Source organism: Canis lupus, chromosome 3 (assembly GCF_048164855.1).
Source record: "Canis lupus baileyi chromosome 3, mCanLup2.hap1, whole genome shotgun sequence".
In the NCBI taxonomy this organism is placed as follows: Eukaryota; Metazoa; Chordata; class Mammalia; order Carnivora; family Canidae; genus Canis; species Canis lupus.
Genome location: NC_132840.1, coordinates 17,885,367 through 17,905,710, shown reverse-complemented (window position 1 = coordinate 17,905,710; position 20,344 = coordinate 17,885,367). Strand labels below are relative to the sequence as shown.

At 41.5% G+C, this 20,344-nt stretch overlaps 1 protein-coding gene across 4 annotated transcripts in view; it reads left to right on the top strand.

Moving 5' to 3' along the window:
* Positions 1–20,344, top strand: part of CDYL2 (chromodomain Y like 2) — a 268,630-nt gene that overhangs the window by 202,318 nt on the left and 45,968 nt on the right. For all 4 annotated transcript variants that reach the window (XM_072819359.1, XM_072819354.1, XM_072819352.1 and 1 more), the window contains one exon: positions 13,480–14,068. In XM_072819359.1, the coding sequence (XP_072675460.1) occupies positions 13,894–14,068 (175 nt within the window). In that variant the 5' untranslated portion in view covers positions 13,480–13,893. The remainder of the gene's footprint in view (positions 1–13,479; positions 14,069–20,344) is intronic.

Here is a 20,344-nt window from a genome sequence, read left to right as displayed (position 1 = left end):
TAGTGTATTGAGATTTTCCTTGCAATATAATATATACTTATTTTTATAGATACTTAATGGATATTTGAAGAGAATGTGTAGTTTCATTCTAAAACAAAGTTGATAATGAATTATTCATGTTTATTTTATACTAAATTATTTGCTATACTTTGTAAGTTCTGGTCAAGTCAAATTTTTTCTATCACATTTTCTAGACATAGAAGCTAAGTAATCATATTGTCTACAAATAATGATAATTTTGACTCTTTTCTTTTCCTACTTAATATTTTCTTGTGCTGTTCTTTTACCCCAAATAGTTTAATAATGAAATCATTGTATATATCTTTGCTTTTATCTTGACTTCAGTGGGAGTGCCTATTATATTTTACTATTAACATTAATTCAAACTGTTAATTTAATATAGCTTTTCCTTGTCATATATATTTTTGGTCTTTTGCAGGGGGATATGGTCTGGAATGAATTTAAAATTTGGGTAATTGATTGTTAATGTGTCTATTAAGAGCATGTCAGTTTACCTTCTTTTACCAATTATTGTGAAATTTACATTAGTACTTTCAAAATTTAACCGTCTGTAACTTCAAGATATTTTACTCTTTATTTTTTTATTTTTTTTTTTATTTTACTCTTTAAATATATTATTTCTTTCTCTTTTCTAGTTCCATTTAAGACATTTATATCAGATTGATCAGTGGAATTGTTACATAGATTTTATTGTCATGCCCTCTTCAAGATTTTTCACAGAGGCAATGCTAAATTTGTTTAGTGGATTTGGAAGCTTTCCATTTTTTTCTCTATGCACTAAAATAATATCTATACTATTAGAACTACCTGTATCTTAAATATCTGAATGATTCTTGGGTAGACTTTTTCTTAGGAAATTCTTTAGTAACTACTCATTTTTTCCTATAGTTATAATTCTGTTCAGATATTTAATTTTAGTAACTGTATCTGTATTTCTTTCCAATTTCAGCTTCTTCTGAGTCATTTTTGCTAATGTGTATATTTTATAATATGCATTTTATTCAGTATTCCAAACTTCTCATCATGTTAGAGTACATGGTATTGTACACATTTAATTTACATCTGTTATATTCTCATTTCATTTCTGATTGATTTTATTTGTATTTGCTCTATTTCTTCTTCAGTGGGATTAATCATTCATCTGTTCTCTTGTTTCAAGGATCAGTTTTTGTAATATAATGTTTTGATTCCCTTGTCATTTACTGCAGATTATTTGGATACTTTCTTAGTGTACTATGGATTTTACCATTAACATTGTAAGTTTTGATATTAGTTAGATTCAATATCATAGCAAAACTGCCTATATGCAGCTGCTTCCCTCTTTTTTGTTATTGTCACTAACTATATCCTTATATATATATGTACCCATTAACATACATATATGATTATTGCTTAATGTGTTTATCTTAAGTCATAAAGGAAACAAAAAGTTGCAAATGAAAAATACAATAATGCTGGCTTTTATATTTACTTATTGGTTATCTTTTCTAGAGTTTGGTATATCTTCATATTGCTTCAATTTGATATCTGCTATCCTTTAATTTTATTCTAAAGGATTCTCATTATCGTATCTTTTAGGACAAGTCTACTAGTGATATTATTACCTCAGTTTTTGTTTATCTGGGAATATCATAATTTTTCCTTCATTTTTGAAGGGTAGCTTTGCCAGATGTAAAATTCTTGATGGACATTTTTTCTTTCAGCACTTTAATATGTGATTCTTCTGCCTTCTGGCCTCCATCACTCCTGATGATAAATTGACTTAATCTTATTGAGGATCTTTTGTACATGAGGTGTCATTACTGTCTTGCTGCTTTTAAGACTCTCTTTGAATTTGTTGTTGGCTGATTCTAATGTGTCTTTTGTAGATCTCTTTGAGATTATCCTATGTGGAATTTGGTGAGCTTCTTGAATGTATAGACTTACATATTTCATAAAATTTGGAAATTTTTGGCTCTTATTTCTTCACATATTGTTTCTGCCCCATTCTTTTCCTCCTCTCTTTCTCGAACACCCATTGTGTGTATGCTATTACCTTTGATGGAGTCTTATAGATCTGTGTTTATTTATTTATTTTTTCATTTGTTTTTCTTTCTGCTCAGACTGGATAATTTCAATTTAGCTGTCTTCAAGTTCGCTGTTTTTTCCTTCTGCCTTTATAAATCTTCTACTGAAACTCTGTGGTAAAATTTTCATTTAAGTTATTGTACTTTTCACTTCTCAAATTTCTGTATGGTACTTTTTTATGATTTTAAAATCTCTGTTGATGTTTTCTATTTGTTGAGACATTGTTACCTTGGCTTCACCTCTTTGTCCATGGTTTCATCTACTTCCTCGAGCATATTTAAGACAGTTGATTTGAAGTCTGCCAAGTCCAATGTCTGTCCTTCTTTGGGTAGTTTCTGTTAATTTCTTCTGTTGATGGGCCATATTTCCTGTTTATTTTATTTTTTTTATATTTTTAAATATTTTATTTGAGACAGCAGAGGACACACAAGAGAGCACACAAGCAGGGGAGGACAGGCAGAGGGAGAGGGAGAATCAGACTCCCTGCTGTGCAGGGAGCTGAACATCGGGCTAAATCCCAGGACCCTGGGATCAATGACCTGAGCCAAAGCCAGCCACTTAACTGACTGAGCCACCCAGGCACACCCCTTTACTGTTTATTTTAATGTTTCATAGCTTTTTTGTTGAAAACTGAGCAGTTAGAATGTCTGTGGTAACTTTGGAAATCAGACTCCTACCCCTTCTCAGGGTTTGTTTTTGTTTCTTGTTTTGGGTCTTGCTGTTTGTTTAGAGACTTCTCTGAGCTCTTTTTGTAAAGTCTGTATTCTTTGTCATGTGTGGTTGCTGAAGTCTCTGTTCCTTTAGCTTGTGTTAAGCTAGTTGTGACAGATTTCCTTGTATTCCAGGAGAAATAAATATAGAAATAAAGAACAGAAAGAGAGAAAGAGAAAGAAAGACTGAAGGAGAGAAAGACTGATTCTCCTACATTAATTCTATTGGGACATTCCTTCAGTGCTTAGCCAGGCCATTTACAACTGCCTTAGTTGTCACTTGTCCTTGATCTAAGCTTAGAGATCCGTCAGAAGTGGAAAGTGTAGGGCTGTCTCAGGTCTTTTCCAAACATGCATTCTGCCCAGGGCAAGTGCTTAGCTTTCTAAATTTCCAGTATACATGGGCATTTTTTTAATGCTTTAATTTTCTGAAGAAACTCTCTAGCTTTTCCTCCCAGGCTTTCTATGCATCTATTGTTTTTCTCAACAGCACTCTTTTGCCCTACTTGGCAGCAGATTGTTCATTTGCCTCACATTGTTTTGAAAGAATGACTCTCCATAGCCATTTTTTCCAACCTGAGTAAGTTTCAGGAATAGCAAAACAAAAGGAAATGCTTGCGCCCATCTTTCAGGTAGCCCACAGACCAGTTAGAACAAACACAGTTCTTTGAGGATAAGGTCTTCTCTGCTTTCTCCAGAATCAAGGACCATGGTCCTACACTGGGAATGTGGGGTTGCCTTATTCAAGGCTACTGATGAGCTAGGGAGTGGGAGGGTCAAGGGCAAGCAAAAGTAATGCAAAACTTTCCTACTATGTTTGTGTTTTTTCTTGATTTAGTGTTTGTATGGTTGCTATAAACTTTATTTTCCAGAAGACTAAAAGAGTTGGTTCTGAATAAAAAAAAATTTTTTTTTCAATGTTTCTGTTAGGGGCGGGGGACAGGCTTTTGGAACTGCCTACTCTGCCATTTTGCTTTCTATTTAGTTTTTGAATGTCAGTAGGTTCAGCTTTTGTATGTTTTCTAGTTTATTAATTTCTACTTTGATGTTTATTCATTCATCTTACTTCCCAAGGGTGATTTTTCTTTTACTGATTAGTCAGGGTCGATTTAGAACTCTTTCCTCCCAACCTCCCTTCTTCTCTCCCTCTCTTCCTCTCTCCCTCTCTCCTTCTCTCCTACCCTTCCTCTCTCCCTCTCTCCATCTCTCCCTTCTTCCTTTCCTCCCTTCCTTCTGCATCCTACTACTTTGATAATATGTGTGTACTTAGTTTTTACTTTTCAAAAAATCATTATTATAAATTTCCTTAGCTCTTTATCTGATTGTCCTGAGGATTTTCATTTGTAATAGTGGTTGAGATTTATTTTTAAATTGTTCTTTCATCTAGTATTATAGCATTGCATTTAGAGAACGCAGTCCATACAGTATTTTCTTTTTAGCATTTATTAGTTTTTCTCTGATATTTTAGTAATTTTTATAAGTGTACCAAAAGTAGCTTTCTTTAAATTTTGTAGATTTTTTCTTTACAAATTATGAAATTGAAAGTTTCTGTTTATACAAATACCTGTGATATTTACTAGAATGACCATCATTTTTATATTGTTCATATATCTTACATGTCTGTTTTCCATTTGCTTGATCTCTCCATATCTGAAAGTATTGAGTTTAAATCTTCAGCCCAAATTGCTTCTATAATTTTCTGTTGAATATTTTAGTAATTTTGATCTATTATTTGCTGCAGAAAACTTCATGCCTATTATATATTAGTGACTATTTTTAATGAAGAAAATCATCCTTTTCTATTTAATGCAATTTGCTCCTCAATTTTATTTTGATACTCTTACAAAATGTGGTACTGCCTGATACATCTTTGCTTATTCTTTTTTTTTTCATCTATTCTTTTTAGAAGAGAGAGCATGCATGCATGGGGGGGCGGGGCAGTGAGAGAGGAAGAGAGAGAAGCCCAAGCTGACCTCTAGCTTCACAGAGCCTTTTGTAGGGCTCAATCCCATGAACCCAATATCATGAGCTGAGCTTAAATCAAGAGTTCGTTGCCCACCTGACTGAGTCACCCAGGTGGCCCTGTCTTTGCTTAGTCTTTTAATTTCTGTCACTAAGCAAATAAATATATGAGTACTTAAAATTGTTAGGTTTTATAATTGTTGTTAATATTCAGATACTTTATTTTTTTAGTATACAATTGTATGTACTAAACGTTACACTTATACTTAAAAAAAAAATTTGGAGGGATGCCTGGGTGGCTCAGTTGATTAATCATCTGCTTTTGGCTCAGGTTGTGATCTCAGGGTCCTGGGGTTAAGCTCCGTGGCAGGGAGTCTGCTTCTCCCTCTCCTTCTGCCACTCTCCCAGGCTTGTGGGTGCTCTCTCTCTCTTTAAAATAAATAAAATCTAAAAGAGACCATTTGGAATAATTACAGATTTTTAGAAGAATTATAAAGATTGTTTAGAAGAATTATGAAGAGTTCCTATATACCTCTTAACCAGTTTTCACAGTTATTTACATTTTACAACATGATTATTTATCAAAACTAAGAAATTAACATTGGTGCTACATTATGAACTAAACTGTGGACTTCATCAGGGTTTCACCAGTATTTCAGGAATATCCTTTCCAGGATCGATACCACATTGCATCTGGTCATTACTTTCTCAATACCCCTTTAATCCCAGACAGTATCTCCATATTTTCTTTGCATTACATGACCTTGACACTTTCCAAAAATACCGGTCAGGAGTTCTGTAGATTGTTTCTCAGTCTGAATTTGTCTGATGTTTTCTCAAGAAGTATTGGGTTTGAGGAGTTACACCACAGAGGGAAGTGCCCTTTTAAATGAATTATGTCAGAATATATGTGGCATCGACATGATATCATGGGTGATATAGCCTTGATCACTGGTGTTTGCCAGGGCTCTCCATTGTGTAGTTACTGTCTCCCTGCACATACTCTATTCATTAGAAAGAAGTTATTGAGTCCGGTCACTCAAGAGGAGAGGAACTAAACTAAGTTCCACCCACTAAAGGAGGGGTATCAATTGATGGGCATCTGTTAAAACTACCATGATAGTTGATATGTTTGTTGGTGGGATACTTTGGTGCTATACAAATATCTGATTAATCTTTAAAATTTTGCCCACTAATTTTAGCATTTATCTCTGGATGTTGACTATAGCAATTATTTCTGTGGCATTCCAGTAGTGAGTTTTCTGTTTCCCTTAATCTTTTGCATTTATTATTTGGAATTCTTCTGTAGGGAATATTGGTCTTTTCTCCACCATTTGTTTATTTATTCCAGAGTCAGCAAACTTTTTCTGTAATAAGCCAGATAGCAAACATTTTAGACTTTATGGGCCATGCAGTCTCTGTTACACAGTTCCCCCTACTTTTGTGGTTTGGAACACCCATAGATAATACATAAATGAATGGGCATGAGTATGTTTTGATAAATCTTTCTTTTTAAAACAGGCATTGGGCCAGATTTGGCCTGCAAACAACTTATGATAAGTAATTCATTTATTTATATCAGATGAACTCATGGATATTTATTTTACTTTTTGGGTTATAAATGTGGTACTATCATTATTTATTTTCTTATTCAAATTATTCTAGTTTTGGCGACTGGGAGCTCTTTCAGTTGGTTCCTTTTGGCATTCTCCCACCATTTGGGGCTTATGTATTTAATTTTTAAATACTTTCTTATTTTCTGGCTCTGCAGTATCCTCAGGGTCATTTTTTTAAATGGATAGTTATATATATTTTGTTCTTTAACACATGAGATGCCTTCCACCTTCCTTTTCATCTGAAGGCCCACTTCATTGGTTTTGGAATTCTTAAGTTTACAATAATTATTTTTTTTCAATTTTTTATTTTGGTATTTTATTTTTTATATTTTTAAAGATTTATTTATTTATTCATGAGAGACAGAGAGAGAGAGAGAGAGGGAGGGAGGGAGAGGGAGAGAGAGAGAGAGGGAGAGAGAGAGAGAGGCAGAGACACAGGCAGAGGGAGAAGCAGGCTCCATGCAGGGAGCCCAACGCAGAACTCGATCCCGGGTCTCCAGGATCAGGCCCTGGGCTGAAGGTGGCGCTAAACCGCTGAGCCACCCGGGCTGCCCGTATTCTGGTATTTTAATGTTCTCTGAAGTCTGCCTTATTTTTTTCCTACCATTATGGATAGAGGAGTGTTGGGGTGTGAAAGTGGAAAATTTAATTTTTTGAAATTAGTGAGTTTTGTGGGGTCCCTGGGTGGTTCGTTTGGTTAACCATCTGACTTCTGCTCCAGGCATTATTCCAGGGTTCTGGGATAAAGCTCCACATTGGGCTCCTTGCTCAGCGGAGAGTCTGCTTCTCCTTCTGCCCCTCCTTTCTATTTGTGCTCCCCCCCCTCACAAATAAATAAATAAAAATCTTTTTTTTTTAAAGAAATTTTGTAAGAAGATAAATAAAGTTAATTTATTTTCAACCTCTGCCTCCTCTATCACTGAGATCTTTATTTGACCCACAGACTCAAGATACAGAGATTTCTTCTGGTACACCTTGTTTGTGTTCTTGTCCCATTTTGTTTTTTTCTCCCTATCAGACTTACCTTGGTTGGATCTCTGTTGACCCTTCTGGAGGTCTGTTTCTCATGTTCCTTAAGGTTTTCTTTAAAAACTCCTGTGTCCTTGGGAAGCTTTTCAAGTATGTTTTCTCCCTCACAGATTTGATTTTCTGTGTGTTGATTTTGTCCTGTCTTGGTTCCAGTGGGAATTTTATTTCTTTGCTTGTGTTTTTCCTTTGGTTTCCTTACATCCTTTCTTATGTAAATGAGTCTTTCAGTTCAGTCTCCTGCTCAACCTATTGGTTTCGTTTCATCATTTACATTTCCTTCTATCTCTTCTAAAAACAGAGGTTGTATTTTCTGTCATCTTTGAAAACAAGACACAAATACTATGTAAAAACGTGTAGTAGTGCTTTTCTTAGTTATGATTTTACAGAGAACTTTTAGGGATAATCATATTCTGAATCGTTAGAAGTTTTTATGAATGTGTCTGCAATGATGTTATTGTTGCCAGGTTTTGTCCAGGTGTTCTTCATCAAAGAGATCATGTACTGTGGTTCAGTGTTTTCCAGGAGAGTGGTGTAGGAATTACTCTTGGTCCCTCATCACTTGGATGCTACTGAGTTCCCCAGTCAGACTTTCACCTGGAGGATGGCTTAAATTACATGGCTCTGAGCCAAATTTCTTGGTCCAGCAGCTATTTCTCTAGTGTAGTTTTGCTGGACTTAGTGGGAGATATTGCCTTCTCTGAGTAAATTATCTCAAATGATCAGTCTTCCCAACCTGAAACAGACCTATCTGGTTGCTTCCAGGACTTGTCCTATCTTTATTCTTGCTGAGGTCCTCATACCCCAAGTTGTAATGATGGGATTCCCTGTGCCTTTCTACTCCCAAGGAAGTTGTCCCAGGATGTGGAAAGGATGCAGAGAGAGAGGTCCTTGCAGGTGTGGGACTTGAGGTCCAGAATCTGGAGATGTCTAGGGATGGCTGGTCTGGTGTGTATATAGCCACACAGCAGGCATGGACCTCTTCCTTTATTCTTTCTTGCTCTTGCTCTTGGCATTCAGAGGGCAATCATGTTTTATAACACAAAGTTCGTCAATTCAGTCCCATCTGGTGTGGGAGGCATTCCTTTAAGAGTCTGGAAAACCTTTGGTAACCCTGGGTTTCTGAGCTACTGTAATTTCATGTACTGTTTTTGTTTGGTGGAAAGCTGAGATAGAAATATGAGTGATGATTAGTCTGTTTCCATTTGAACCAATGGAGAATTGGAGCAGAAGGGGAGGGAGGCCCCCATGGCTACTTAGGAGAGTCCAGCCCAGAAGGCTACTCCTAAGCCACGTAAAGGTGCTTTAGGTCTTCTGTGACCTTGACAGAGCTGAGGGCAAGTGCCTGAAGCTGTGGATACGCTGTCAGCCTCAACCAGGTTGGGCTCACTTGACAAGAGTGCATGGTATGGGGTCTGGAGTCAAGATGCTTTGGGCCAAGTCTTAGCTCTCCACTGATTGTTGGAGGAGGGGCCTTGGCCAAGGGCTTTAACCTCTGGTGCCTCAGCTTTATCCTCTGTTTAAAAAAGAATAAAATGACCTGCCTTGCTGGGTTATTTTGAAGATTAAATGAGTTCGTATATATACTATATAGTTCATCTGTAGGGATCACATACAGCAGTGGCTGGCACTTCGTCAATGCTGGATGCGTGTGAGTTGGTAGTGATGTTATTTGACTGGCTTGGTAGTGGAAGGCTGAAGAGGATAGTGGGGAGTGATCTCTCTCCCCCATTTGGTGCTAGCTTAACTTGACCTTTCTCAGAGGAGGCTTTCCCACCTTCGGATCTGGAGTGGCCCTGTTCCCTCTGTCACCATTTCCTGCCTTACATCCTCTTCACTATCATTTATCACCACATGCTACTTCATGCTGGCTCATTTAAGGGCTGTGTCCCCCACCAGCCTTATGGCTTCTCACTGGTGAGGTGTGGCTGGGAAGCTGAGGACTCTTGCTGAGAAGTCTGATGAGCCAGGCATCCAATCTTGGCTAGCCATCTACTGACTCTGTGATCCAGAGAATGTTACCTACCTTCTCTGAGCCTCAGCTTTCTCACCTGTTCAATGGTGAGAGTCATGCCCCCCGCCAGCTTGGGTATGAAGGTGAAGTCTAAAACCTCCTGAGTGCTCAGCACAGTTCCTGGAACAGCATGTACCAATAAGGGTGATTATCATCATTACTATTCCTAATGAGGCAGCCGTCCGCTTGTCATCGTGGCAGTGGTAATAATTGCACTGGAAGCTCCTTGCCCTTGCCTGCAGTAGAAGAGTGTCTCATACTGACTGGGATCACAGGGAGTAAATGTTAATGATTTGGTTGAACTCTGAGAAACAGTTCAAGGTCTCAGATTGCTTATCTTTAAAGAAAGGAGCTGGTGGGTGGGTATGAGCACATGAGTTTTTAATATTGAATGATTGTGTTTGTCAGTAATTACAAGGGGAGAGAATCGAGGACTGTCTCCATTGGAGGGACTGAACTTTGACAGTGCAGGAGGTCTTGTGCAGGCAAGGTGGGAGTGGTGCACAGGAGTGGTGCTGCCGGAACCTGGAGGCCCAGGTCTGTGTTTTCAGCAGGTGTGGAGTGTTAGGGCATGGCAGACTAAATAATGTAGGGCTTTTATCATCACCAGCACAAATTAGAATTCTGATTCTGTTTAGAGTCTCCTGAGGAGGAAAAGTGGGATGTAAAACCTATAAGGGATGTAAAGAAGAAAATTAGGTCCTAGGAGATTGCAGATTCCAAGTATGATGGGGAATTCTGAGCCAGGTGTCCTCTGAGCTCCTTGTGAGCATTTTGGTCTTTCAGAAAACGCAGTTCATTTTGTGAACCTGAAAGAAATAGGCTTTGTGAACACATTTTACAGATGGGGAGACTGAGGCCCAGAGAAATTGGGCAGCTTGCTCAAGGTTATGTGAATAGAAACTGGCAGAGCCAACAATTTCCCCCACACACATCAGGCTATTAGGGATGATCCTGTTAATACCATTTGTTGTTGGGAGCACCTGGGTAGCTCAGTTGGTTTGGCATCTAACACTTGGTTTCAGCTCAGGTCATGATCTCAGGGTGGTGAGATCCAGCCCTGAGTTGGGCTCTGTGCTCAGTGTGGAGTCTGCTTGAGAGTCTTTCTCTCCTTCTCCCTCTGCCTCTCCCCCCATTCATGCTTTTGCCCTCTAAATAAATAAATAAAATAATTTTAAAAATATTATTTGTTGTTGGTATTGGGTTAATTTAAGTAGACATGGCTGTCAAGCCACCCGGTGGCTTTGTGGATGGGACCAGAGATGGTGGCAGTAGCCTTTCTGTTTCCACTTGTGATTCTGACTCAATCCTCCAGTAAGTAGAAGACACCAAACCCCCCACCCATATGTGGCTCTCAGTAGCTGTGTAGATGTTGCACCCTTGCTGACTCTCCAGGCTTCTTGAGTAAGGCTGTCTCCCATACTTGGAAGGACTTATGTAAGTAGGTTGACCCTCCCTTCTTCCCAGGGAGGAGTTGATTATCCTTAGGGTGTTATATTCTTCAGGGTGGAGAAACATTCTGTCTTTAGTTCCTACCAAGGTTTGTATTCACAGGAGGATATGCAAGTGACCTTTACTATGGAATGCAAAACTACTTATTTGTATATTCTACACAACTACCCTGTGAGGTAGGTGCTGTTCGTTCCCCCATGGTTGATGAGTCATATGAGGCCCACAGAGATTAAACTTGCTCAAGAACACACAATAAAAGGCTTACCAGGAGATATAAACAAGATAGTCTTTTTCCATAGACTTATACTAAGTTCATTTTGTTGGTGAGTGAGTGCCATTCATTCATCCATCCATCCATCTACCTATCCATTTCTGAACTTACCTCTTTACCCTCCCTTTCACCTATGAATCCAATCATCTGTCCATTTATCCATCCTTCCATTCACCCACCTATCCCAGTCTCCACCCATGTGTCTCTCCATCATTAACCATCCATTTCTCCATCCATCCATCCATCCATCCATCCATCCCCAAATGCAGCCATTTATTCATCCACCTGTTCACTTATTCATTGTGTTGGCTGTTTGTCTAACATGGTTTTCTGTTTCATCCTGGGGAAGAAGTTTCTCCTGGGGAAAAAGTTTCTCCATATGCTTTCTGAAGCTGGAGACCTCCATGCCAACACAAATCCCTTAGCTCCTAAAATATATCAGGGCTTCCTCCTGATACTCCTAGGTTGGTGTTCTTGAGAATGCTATCTCAGGCAGTGCCAGGGTGCTTGTTCACTTTCCTTCCTCTGTAAACCTGCAGAGGGTTTTCCCCTTCAAAGATCTCCAAATGTGCAAAGTTGCAGGCTCTTCCAGAAACACTCTTCACTTTCTGAAGCATTATCACAAATGAATACTCAACTAGCCCCATTCCTTGATCCAAAGATTGGGAAGTTGGATTAGTTTGGCATGGTTTTACTTTTTAAAACTGTTATAGAGTTTGTGTGATACATTTAAAAATTATGTAATAAATCTAAAACAGATGTTCAGAGAGCATTTTGTAAGGAAAGAAATTTTAATAGAAATAGGCCAATTTAATTGTAGATAAATCAATTAAGGAAACCATTTAAATTGTCTCTGAAGAAGCAGTATGGCCTAGACATTTGCATATTTATTAAGTGCAAAGCAGTGAAAATCATTTAATTACTTTGCATAGCTTCTGTTATACATCAACCATTGGGACACAATCTCACTTTTCAACTTTTTTTTTTTTTTTTTTTTTACTTGTGGAAAATTTTGAACATAAAAATTCAAACATGTAAACATAAACAGTCATATAACAGGCTCCCATTCACTTGCTACCCATCTTGAAAAATGATCAGCTATACCTGTATTCACTACTCCCTTCTTACCTTGTTTTTCTCTTTGTGAATTTCAAGGGCATATTCCTCACTCATTAATTTCATTGGGTCAGAATTCCATTATGTTGACATTGAAATGTAATGAACTTTTGAATGAGATTGTTTTACTTTTCCGTTGACATTTAGCTTTTTTAGGGGGTAAAGCATTGCGAGTTTTTTTAATTTAAAGAATTTCACACCTAGGGCAAAGTTGAAAAGATAATAAATGAACCCTCACATATTCTTTCTTTTGATTGACCAGTTATTAGCATCAGGACTGGCTTTTTTTCTAACTGCATTCTTCCATGAGAATACTTGCAGACAGAAGAGATTTTCATACCTTTGAAGGCACATAGATAGTAGCACATGGCTTTAGAACCAGACAGAGAGAGGTTCAGGTCTCACCTATTAGCTCTGCATTGTAGACTGGGGGAGCTTACTGTGGGTGGGGGCAGGGAAGGGCTTTGTCTATTCTAGTCATTTTGGTCAGTATGGAAGATTTTTGTAATTGAGAGAGTTGTCTGGCCTAGTGATTAAGAAAGCGAGTTTGGGATAGAAGTGTTCAAATCCCAGCCCTGCCCTTACCAGCGTGGAACTTGGTTGAGTGACCTAATCTCCCGGAAGCCTCATTTCCTCAGTGTAGACTGGGGATAGAAAGAATACTTACTGCACTGGGTTGTCGTCATATGGGGAAAATGAAATGGGACCATCCATGCCAGGCATTTAGTACCTGACCAATAAGTTTGACTAAGCATTTGTATTATTATAAATAAGGATACATTAGCCTAGTGCCTACCATGTAAATGCTCAGTATATGTTATTTGGCATAAGTAAGGGTGAAAAAGCCATACCAAATTGGTCTTTAAATATCTGATTTTTCTTGGGTGCAGTGGAAAGAATAAAGATCTTTAGCAAAAGCTTGTATTGTGATTCCAAGCAAAAGTAAGCCTTGGATGGACAGGCAGATGCCACCAGCCAGGCATGGCATCACAGTTGTCAAGGGAAACAGCCGAGTGCCTTTGGTTCCATTCAATGGTGTCCTAAAATAAACCAGGCTTCTTGAACACTCCTGGAAGTGTCAGCTTCCCCTGTTGAATGGCTCACCCCATGGCCTGGTGTGTGCTTCTATCCTGAGGGCTTTGTGCTGTTGTTGCCTGGGACTGATTCCTTTCCTCTCTCCCTTTTTTCCCCCCTCTTTTCTGACTCTCTCATCTTGTGTCCCAGGTCGAAAGGATTGTAGACAAGAGGAAGAACAAGAAAGGGAAATGGGAGTATCTTATCCGATGGAAAGGCTACGGAAGCACGGAGGACACGTGGGAGCCAGAACACCATCTGTTGCACTGTGAAGAGTTTATTGACGAATTCAACGGGTTGCACGTGTCCAAGGACAAAAGAATCAAGTCAGGGAAGCAGACCAGCGCCTCCAAGCTCCTACGTGACGGCCGAGGCCCATCAGTTGAGAAACTCTCTCACAGACCTTCAGAGTCTGGAAAGAGCAAAGGGACTTCCCATAAACGGAAGCGAATCAACCCTTCCCTGTCCAAGCCAAAAAAAGGATATTCAGGCAAGCCCCCTGCAGGAGGTGACAGGGCCACCAAGACGGTGTCTTACAGGACTACCCCCAGTGGTTTGCAGATCATGCCGCTGAAAAAGGCTCAGAATGGTATGGAGAATGGGGACGCCGGCTCTGAGAAGGATGAGAGGCACTTTGGAAACGGGTCCCACCAGCCTGGCTTGGATTTGAATGATGTAGGAGAGCAAGACCTGACCGAATGTGGTGTTAACCATGGAGCACTGGCAGAGAACGGGCTCGGTATGTGGCTTGTCTTTCTCCTCTGTGTCTGTTTCTTGCCATGGTGGCTGGGAGCTCTTCCTGAAGCCTAGGGAACTACATATGACATTCCCCCCACCCTTTACCCAACAACCCTGACTCCTAGCTAGGGTAATCATTCTCCTTCCACCTCTCTCACCTAGGGCCATGTGGCCTTAGTCATAGGCCCACACTGGGTACAGACACTTATGCATGTGGGGAGGCCAAACCACTGATGTTCCAGCCAAGACCTGTGATGGGCTGAATATTCCTGACTACTTGAACACACCCGTGGCCATGATTACCACTCTTGAGCCTTGGTTCTGAGGGCCAATCAAGGTCCTCACCCACCAGGACCCGAGATTCATGTCCCCTGAGGGCCAGTGCCTCTCTAGGGTACCATGCACTTCTCAGAGAAGAACATGCTTTTCATCTCATTGAGCCCCTCATGGTGTAGTCCAGAAAAGTGGGATCTGCCCCTCTTCTCAGACCCAGTTTGGACATGAAATTCTCTAAACCCAATCTTAGCTGGAGCCTCTTGAGGCTCATCTGTTGCTGGCCTGGATGACCTGGCTTCATGTCTGTAGAGGTCCTGAATGCTGCCCTGACCACATCTTATGGTAATTCTCCCGGTTTGCACTAATTGTTCCATCCTGGAAGTAACACAGTAAAGGTTATAGAATTCCTCCCCTTTACCAAGACCCCATAGGCAAAGTTAAGGAAAGAGGAGGCAATGACCCAAGTAATTAAAGCTCCCAAACCTGACATTTCCTTAATAGTGAAATTACTCCTTGACAAAGGCTTTGTGGCCCAGATCTTCCAGGTTAGCCATCTGTACCCATTTTGTGCATACGGGTACATTTACCTGTGTGTCTCGGTGGTGGCATTTTTCCCTTTAGCTGCCAGAACCCTAAGCTTTGGGATGAGCGTGGACAGCTCATGCTCAGCTGCGAAGGGACATCTGATGCCCTGGTTGGAAGCACAGTGTGTGTGGGAGTAGGGGTGTGGGACGCAGGTGGGACAGACAGCTCCCAGGACGGGGGTGACCGAGGCAAATGCACAGGAGAACGTAGCTGATTTCAGAGTGCACAGTGCTCAGGGCATGCCCTGCTGCAGAGAATGGGGGTGTCTGGGGAATCTTGCCGGGGAATCTAAGCGATCTGCTTTGAGGTTCCTCTTTCTCCAGAGAGAGGAATTTCACCCAAACAGGATTTATTTAGCAGTGTCTGCCCCAGATTGACTCACGTTTCCGTCTGGGGATCCCTGATGCTGACATGACTCTGCCTGCTAACATATGTAAAAGCTGTTTGTTTTAAAAATTCATCTCTCGTGGAGGAGTGGGCTTGTGTAAATGAGGCCTGGCATAAACATCCATGGTTGACGTTCCTGTGACAGCTGCCCGCGGGAGAGGGATTCCCTGTCTTGGGGAGGATGGCTGGTGAGGGGAACTTCTTAGGCTCTTTGGGTGTGTATGCTAGGAACCTGGGTGTGATTTCCTGCACCCTGGCTGGTAGCAGTTGTCTGCCCTGCTCAAAATGTGGCTGCCCAAGGGCAGGAGGAGCAGCATGAGGGGGGACGGTTTGCTGACTTCAGCCACCAGCCTGTAGGGTGAAGCAAAGAAGCCAGACTTTCCAAAGTGGGGCAGAGCTCCTAGCCATTGCTCTCCATCTTTGGGCCTTGTTGATGCTCCCTGGTCCATGACCTGCCCATGGGGCATAGTACCTCGTGACCAGCAGGGAAAGGTGAGGATGAACCTGCTGGGATCAGAAGTTAACTCCTAGGCTTAACTGCAGAATATGCTTCTCTGGACCTTTCTTGTCTCTGGTCTCTTCTTGGCCTCATTTTTTTCCAATGTTGAATGTTCTCTACTTGGGCACATACCTAGATAGATAGGAGGGAGCTATCTGCCTCTACTTTGTTCTGTTTTGGGCCTTCTTAAAGGATTCTTCTGCTTAATGACATTCCAAAGTGCTGGTGTCTTTGAGATTCCCCTGTAGGGCGCAAGCTGCCCCTCTCAAACTTTATGTGTCTTATGTCTTTATGTGTCTTACCTGGCACCTTGTTAAAAATGACAGTCCCATAGAGTCTGACTTACTAAGTCTGGGGTGGAGCCCAGAAGATGAGTTTTTAACAAGCACCCCAGGTGACTCTAATGCATTTTGAAGCTCTGTGCTGTGTGGCAAAATGGGGGTGGCAATTAAGGCTCACATCAGATGTCAATTTAAGTCAAATCAATGCCTTTTTTCTTTTCTTTTTTTTTTTCTTTTTTTTTTTTTAAGTACTGCCTAAGGTTAGTCACCATGCTAGATGCTTGGAGCAATAAAAAGATAGGTAAGGATTCTCCCTCTGAAACTTATAATCTACACTCCAGTAAAGTGAGAATGGATGTCTCCAGGTCAGTATTGAGAGGTTCCTGAGGCCAGCTCATTGGAAGAGGTAACATGTATGTTAAATATATGGTAAAGCTTTGCCACGCCCACTTTTACATCCTCTGTGGTCACTGGGCTGATAAATTGTCCAAACGCTGTCAGCCTTTAACCTTCTAGAATTATTATTATTTTTAAAGATTTTATTTATTTATTCATTCATGAGAGACACAGAGAGATAGAGAGAGAGAGGGGCAGAGACACAGGCAGAGGGAGAAGCAGGCTCCATGCAGGGAGCCCGACGTGGGACTCGATCCTGGGTCTCCAGGATCAGGCCCTGGGCTGAAGGTGGTGCTAAACCACTGAGCCACCCAGGCTGCCCAGCCTTTAACCTTCTAGTTAGAATTAGTTTACTATCTAGGTGTTAGGGTGACCAGGGAAAGGAAAAGACTGGGAATCCTTGCCAAAGACAGAAAGTGGTTTGGGGTTCTTAGATAGGACTCCAGAGGGTTTTGTCCTCCAGAACTTGCCAGCAAGGGGTCAGAGGTGTAGTCATGTAAAACATGGCTTTACATACGTTCTCAGCTGGAGAAAAATCTCAATGAAGCCAGTGTCCATGCCCCCGTGGAAACCTAAATGTCATGTTCCTGCTCACTTCCTAACTCCACCTTTCCCCCACCTCCACCAGAGGATCCGGGTCCTTGGGGCACCAGGTGAGCCAGTGGGGCTTGCAGCACCGAGGAGGGATTGTCTTTGCCTGGCAGAAGGGGCTGGGGAGATCCTGGCTTTGCTTTCCCAGCATTTGTTTTGGGGGTGGGCTGTTGCTTTTTATATGATTTTAACTTCTCGTTGGTGAATTGAGGTTCTGCATACAGAAAAGCAACTTATGTAACACGTTACTCATTTACTGCTGACTTCCCTGATCTATGCCGTGGGAACAAATGCTAAATTGGGGCTCAGGCGGGTGGTGTTTTGGTTTCAGCCTGAATTTTCCCCGGCAATGTTTGTGAAATGTGTGCAGCGACTGAGTACTGCTCTCGATTCTGACTCCTCTGGTAATGACAAATGGCTCTGTGGTCCGGAACCATCTGCCTCGGTATCCCTTGGGGAGCTTGTTAAAAATGGGCTCCACCCCAATCGAATGAATCCGGATCTCAGGGGCAGGGTGTGGGTTATGCATTTTAAATGCTGAATTTTAACTATACAGTCGTTGCAGAGGAAGTATTTAGTTTCTCAGCAGTGGCTCATGGATCCATTTGCCGGTAGGAGCCAAAGTTACACCTTAGATGTTAAGCCTGTAAGTGGGGATGTGATTTGTCCTCCAAAGGTTTAAAACTTTGACATCACTTCTTATTGATGCACTTTCCACCAGGCATCTCTCTCTCTCTCTTTCTCTCTCTCTCTCTCTCTCCCCTCTTTTTTTCTCTAAAATAGGTAAGTTTCATCTGGATGGAAAAACTATTGAGTTAGCTGGCTTCTCTCGTGGCCTGGTTCAGGAGAACTGGTTAGCAGTCTCCTGTCTGAATGGGCCAAAGCATCAGTACTTTACAGATTCAGTCGAGCCTCTAAGCCTCTAACCTGTGGAAGCATCCCTCCCTGCGAGCCTGCTTTCCGCTCTGAGCCAAAGCACAGCCCTCAGGTGCCCAGCATTTTCCGAATGTCCTGAAGCCAGTGAGGTTCCAGTGTCAATGCTGAGCCTATATCCCCATGTTTGCTTTCCTTTGAATTTTGAGAACCCTTTCCCTTGCATCCCGACGGCTGTTGCCTGTTGCGCAGCACTGCAGCTCACACGCTGCTTGATTCAGTGTTTTCAGAATGGTTCCTATCATTGAATGAGTCACCCCATGCAAACAGGCAACATTTGCCATTTCTCTCCATTGATCTTTTAAAATGATCTCAGCTTTCACTTCTGTAATGTTTGTTTATCTCTTCCCACTCTTCTCCCAGCGTGATTATCGTTTTGCCCTTCATTGATCGTAGGGGAGTAAGCATGCTCTAAAAGCACCTCGGGACTCAGCAGGAGCGTGGGTAGTGCCCTGTGGCTCTTAAGAACTTAGGGCGGTCACACATGGAGCCAGTATCAGAATGCCCTGAAGGGTGTGTCCCAACACAAGGCTGTCATGCCAACCCCAGAGTGTCTGATACAGTAGATGTGCAGTGGAGCTCAGGAATCTGCATTTCTAGAACATTCCCAGATGCTGCCACTGGTCCAGGGATCTCACTCGCAGATCCGCTGCTCTAGATTAATGAGCACCAAGAGGGTTGAGATGAAAAGGACACACAGTAGTTGTGAATATCAGTTGGTGGTACTGGACAGAGTAGGAGTGATCTTGCTTTGGACCTTCAGTTGAGAATGAGAATCTTAATTTGAAAGCTTGTGAAATTAGAAGTTAAGTTCAAAGTTTTAGAGAACTCCCCTATGTTGAGGCCTTGGGCTTTATGAAGTATTTTGTGTGATCCTCACATGGTCCTGAGAGCTAGCTATGGCCGTTCTACCCATTTTACAGAGAAGGAAACTAAAGCTACATGTGCCCAAGTCAGAACTAGAAGAGAAATCCAGGCAATTCAACTCTGGAGCTGGGCTCTTCACCACTGCCCCTCTACCTGGCAGGCAGTATAAGGAAGTTCCTAAAACCGTGATCCCTGACAAACACATGCCCTGATTTAGGGGGGCAGGGGCCACTTCATGGACTTGGTTTGTTGCTTATTACTGGAAGGATAGAATCCTTCTAAGCCTGAGATACTGTGACTAACTCTGTGCCATTCAGTTTGAAACCCTGGATAAAATGGTCAATTCCCTAAAAAAAAAAAAAAAAAAAAAAAAAATACAACTTACTGAAATGAATTCAAGGATGGCCAGAAAACCTGAATAGACCCATAATTATTAAATAAATTATTAACTCTGTCATTACTAAAGTGCTCATCAAAAAAGCAGGAAGAAGGCACATGAGGCCCAAGTGGTTTTACAAGTGAGCCTACCAAATACTCTAGAACAGATAATCCCTCTCTTATCCAAATGATTGCAGAGAACAGAAAAAAGGGAGACACTTCAACTCCTTTGATGAGGTCAGTATAACCTGGATTTCCAAACCAGGCAAGGACGGGAAGAGCAAGGAAGATCATAGATCATTCTACTTAATGATATAGTGATAAAAGTCCTGGATACTTCCTCAAAATTGTGACCTCCAGAAACTACTCACTCTGTGCCCCGAACATGACTCCGGTTCATGACCTTTAGAATCACCACTGCTTCTTGAGGTGCAGCCTGCCTCCGGAAGAGGCCGAGGGGAAGCTGGCCCAGAGCGTCATGGTCACGGGGTGAATCACATCGGCGGCCTCTTGTTAATGCAGGTGTCTGTTTTCCCCGGCACAGCTGCCCTCCTGACACACTTCAGACACCCACTCCCAGGCCCACAGACTCTGACCAACCTTTTTTTGTTTTTCAAAAGTGGGTCATCATCCAAACCAGTAACAACAACAGCAGCCTAGGGAGTTTGTCCGGTTTGTCTTTCAAAGCGTGGCAAGTCAGTGACTGGTGCTAATGAATGAACGTAAGATGCTCTTATGGGGTAACGTGAAGAACTTCCAACTTGGCCACTGCCTCTGAGCGAATGTGCCAGACTGTGATGGAAAATCTGACTGTCACCTGACCAATGGCGAGTCCAAGGGGGAAATCAGCATTATAGTTGGATCCCTGCTCCTGAATTTGATTTTTGGCATCCACAGAAGCTGATGTCAAGATTCGGAAATCGCCTAATCGCTTTCCTTGTCAGCTCAGATATTCTTTTCCTCTCAACTACCTCAAAACAAGTCTTAGGAACTGTTTCCAAGATGACATTCATCAGTGGTGAACCCAAGCAAGTGGGTGAGCAGTGGAAGTGCCCCCTCTGCCCCCCAGCTTGTCCCTCCACCC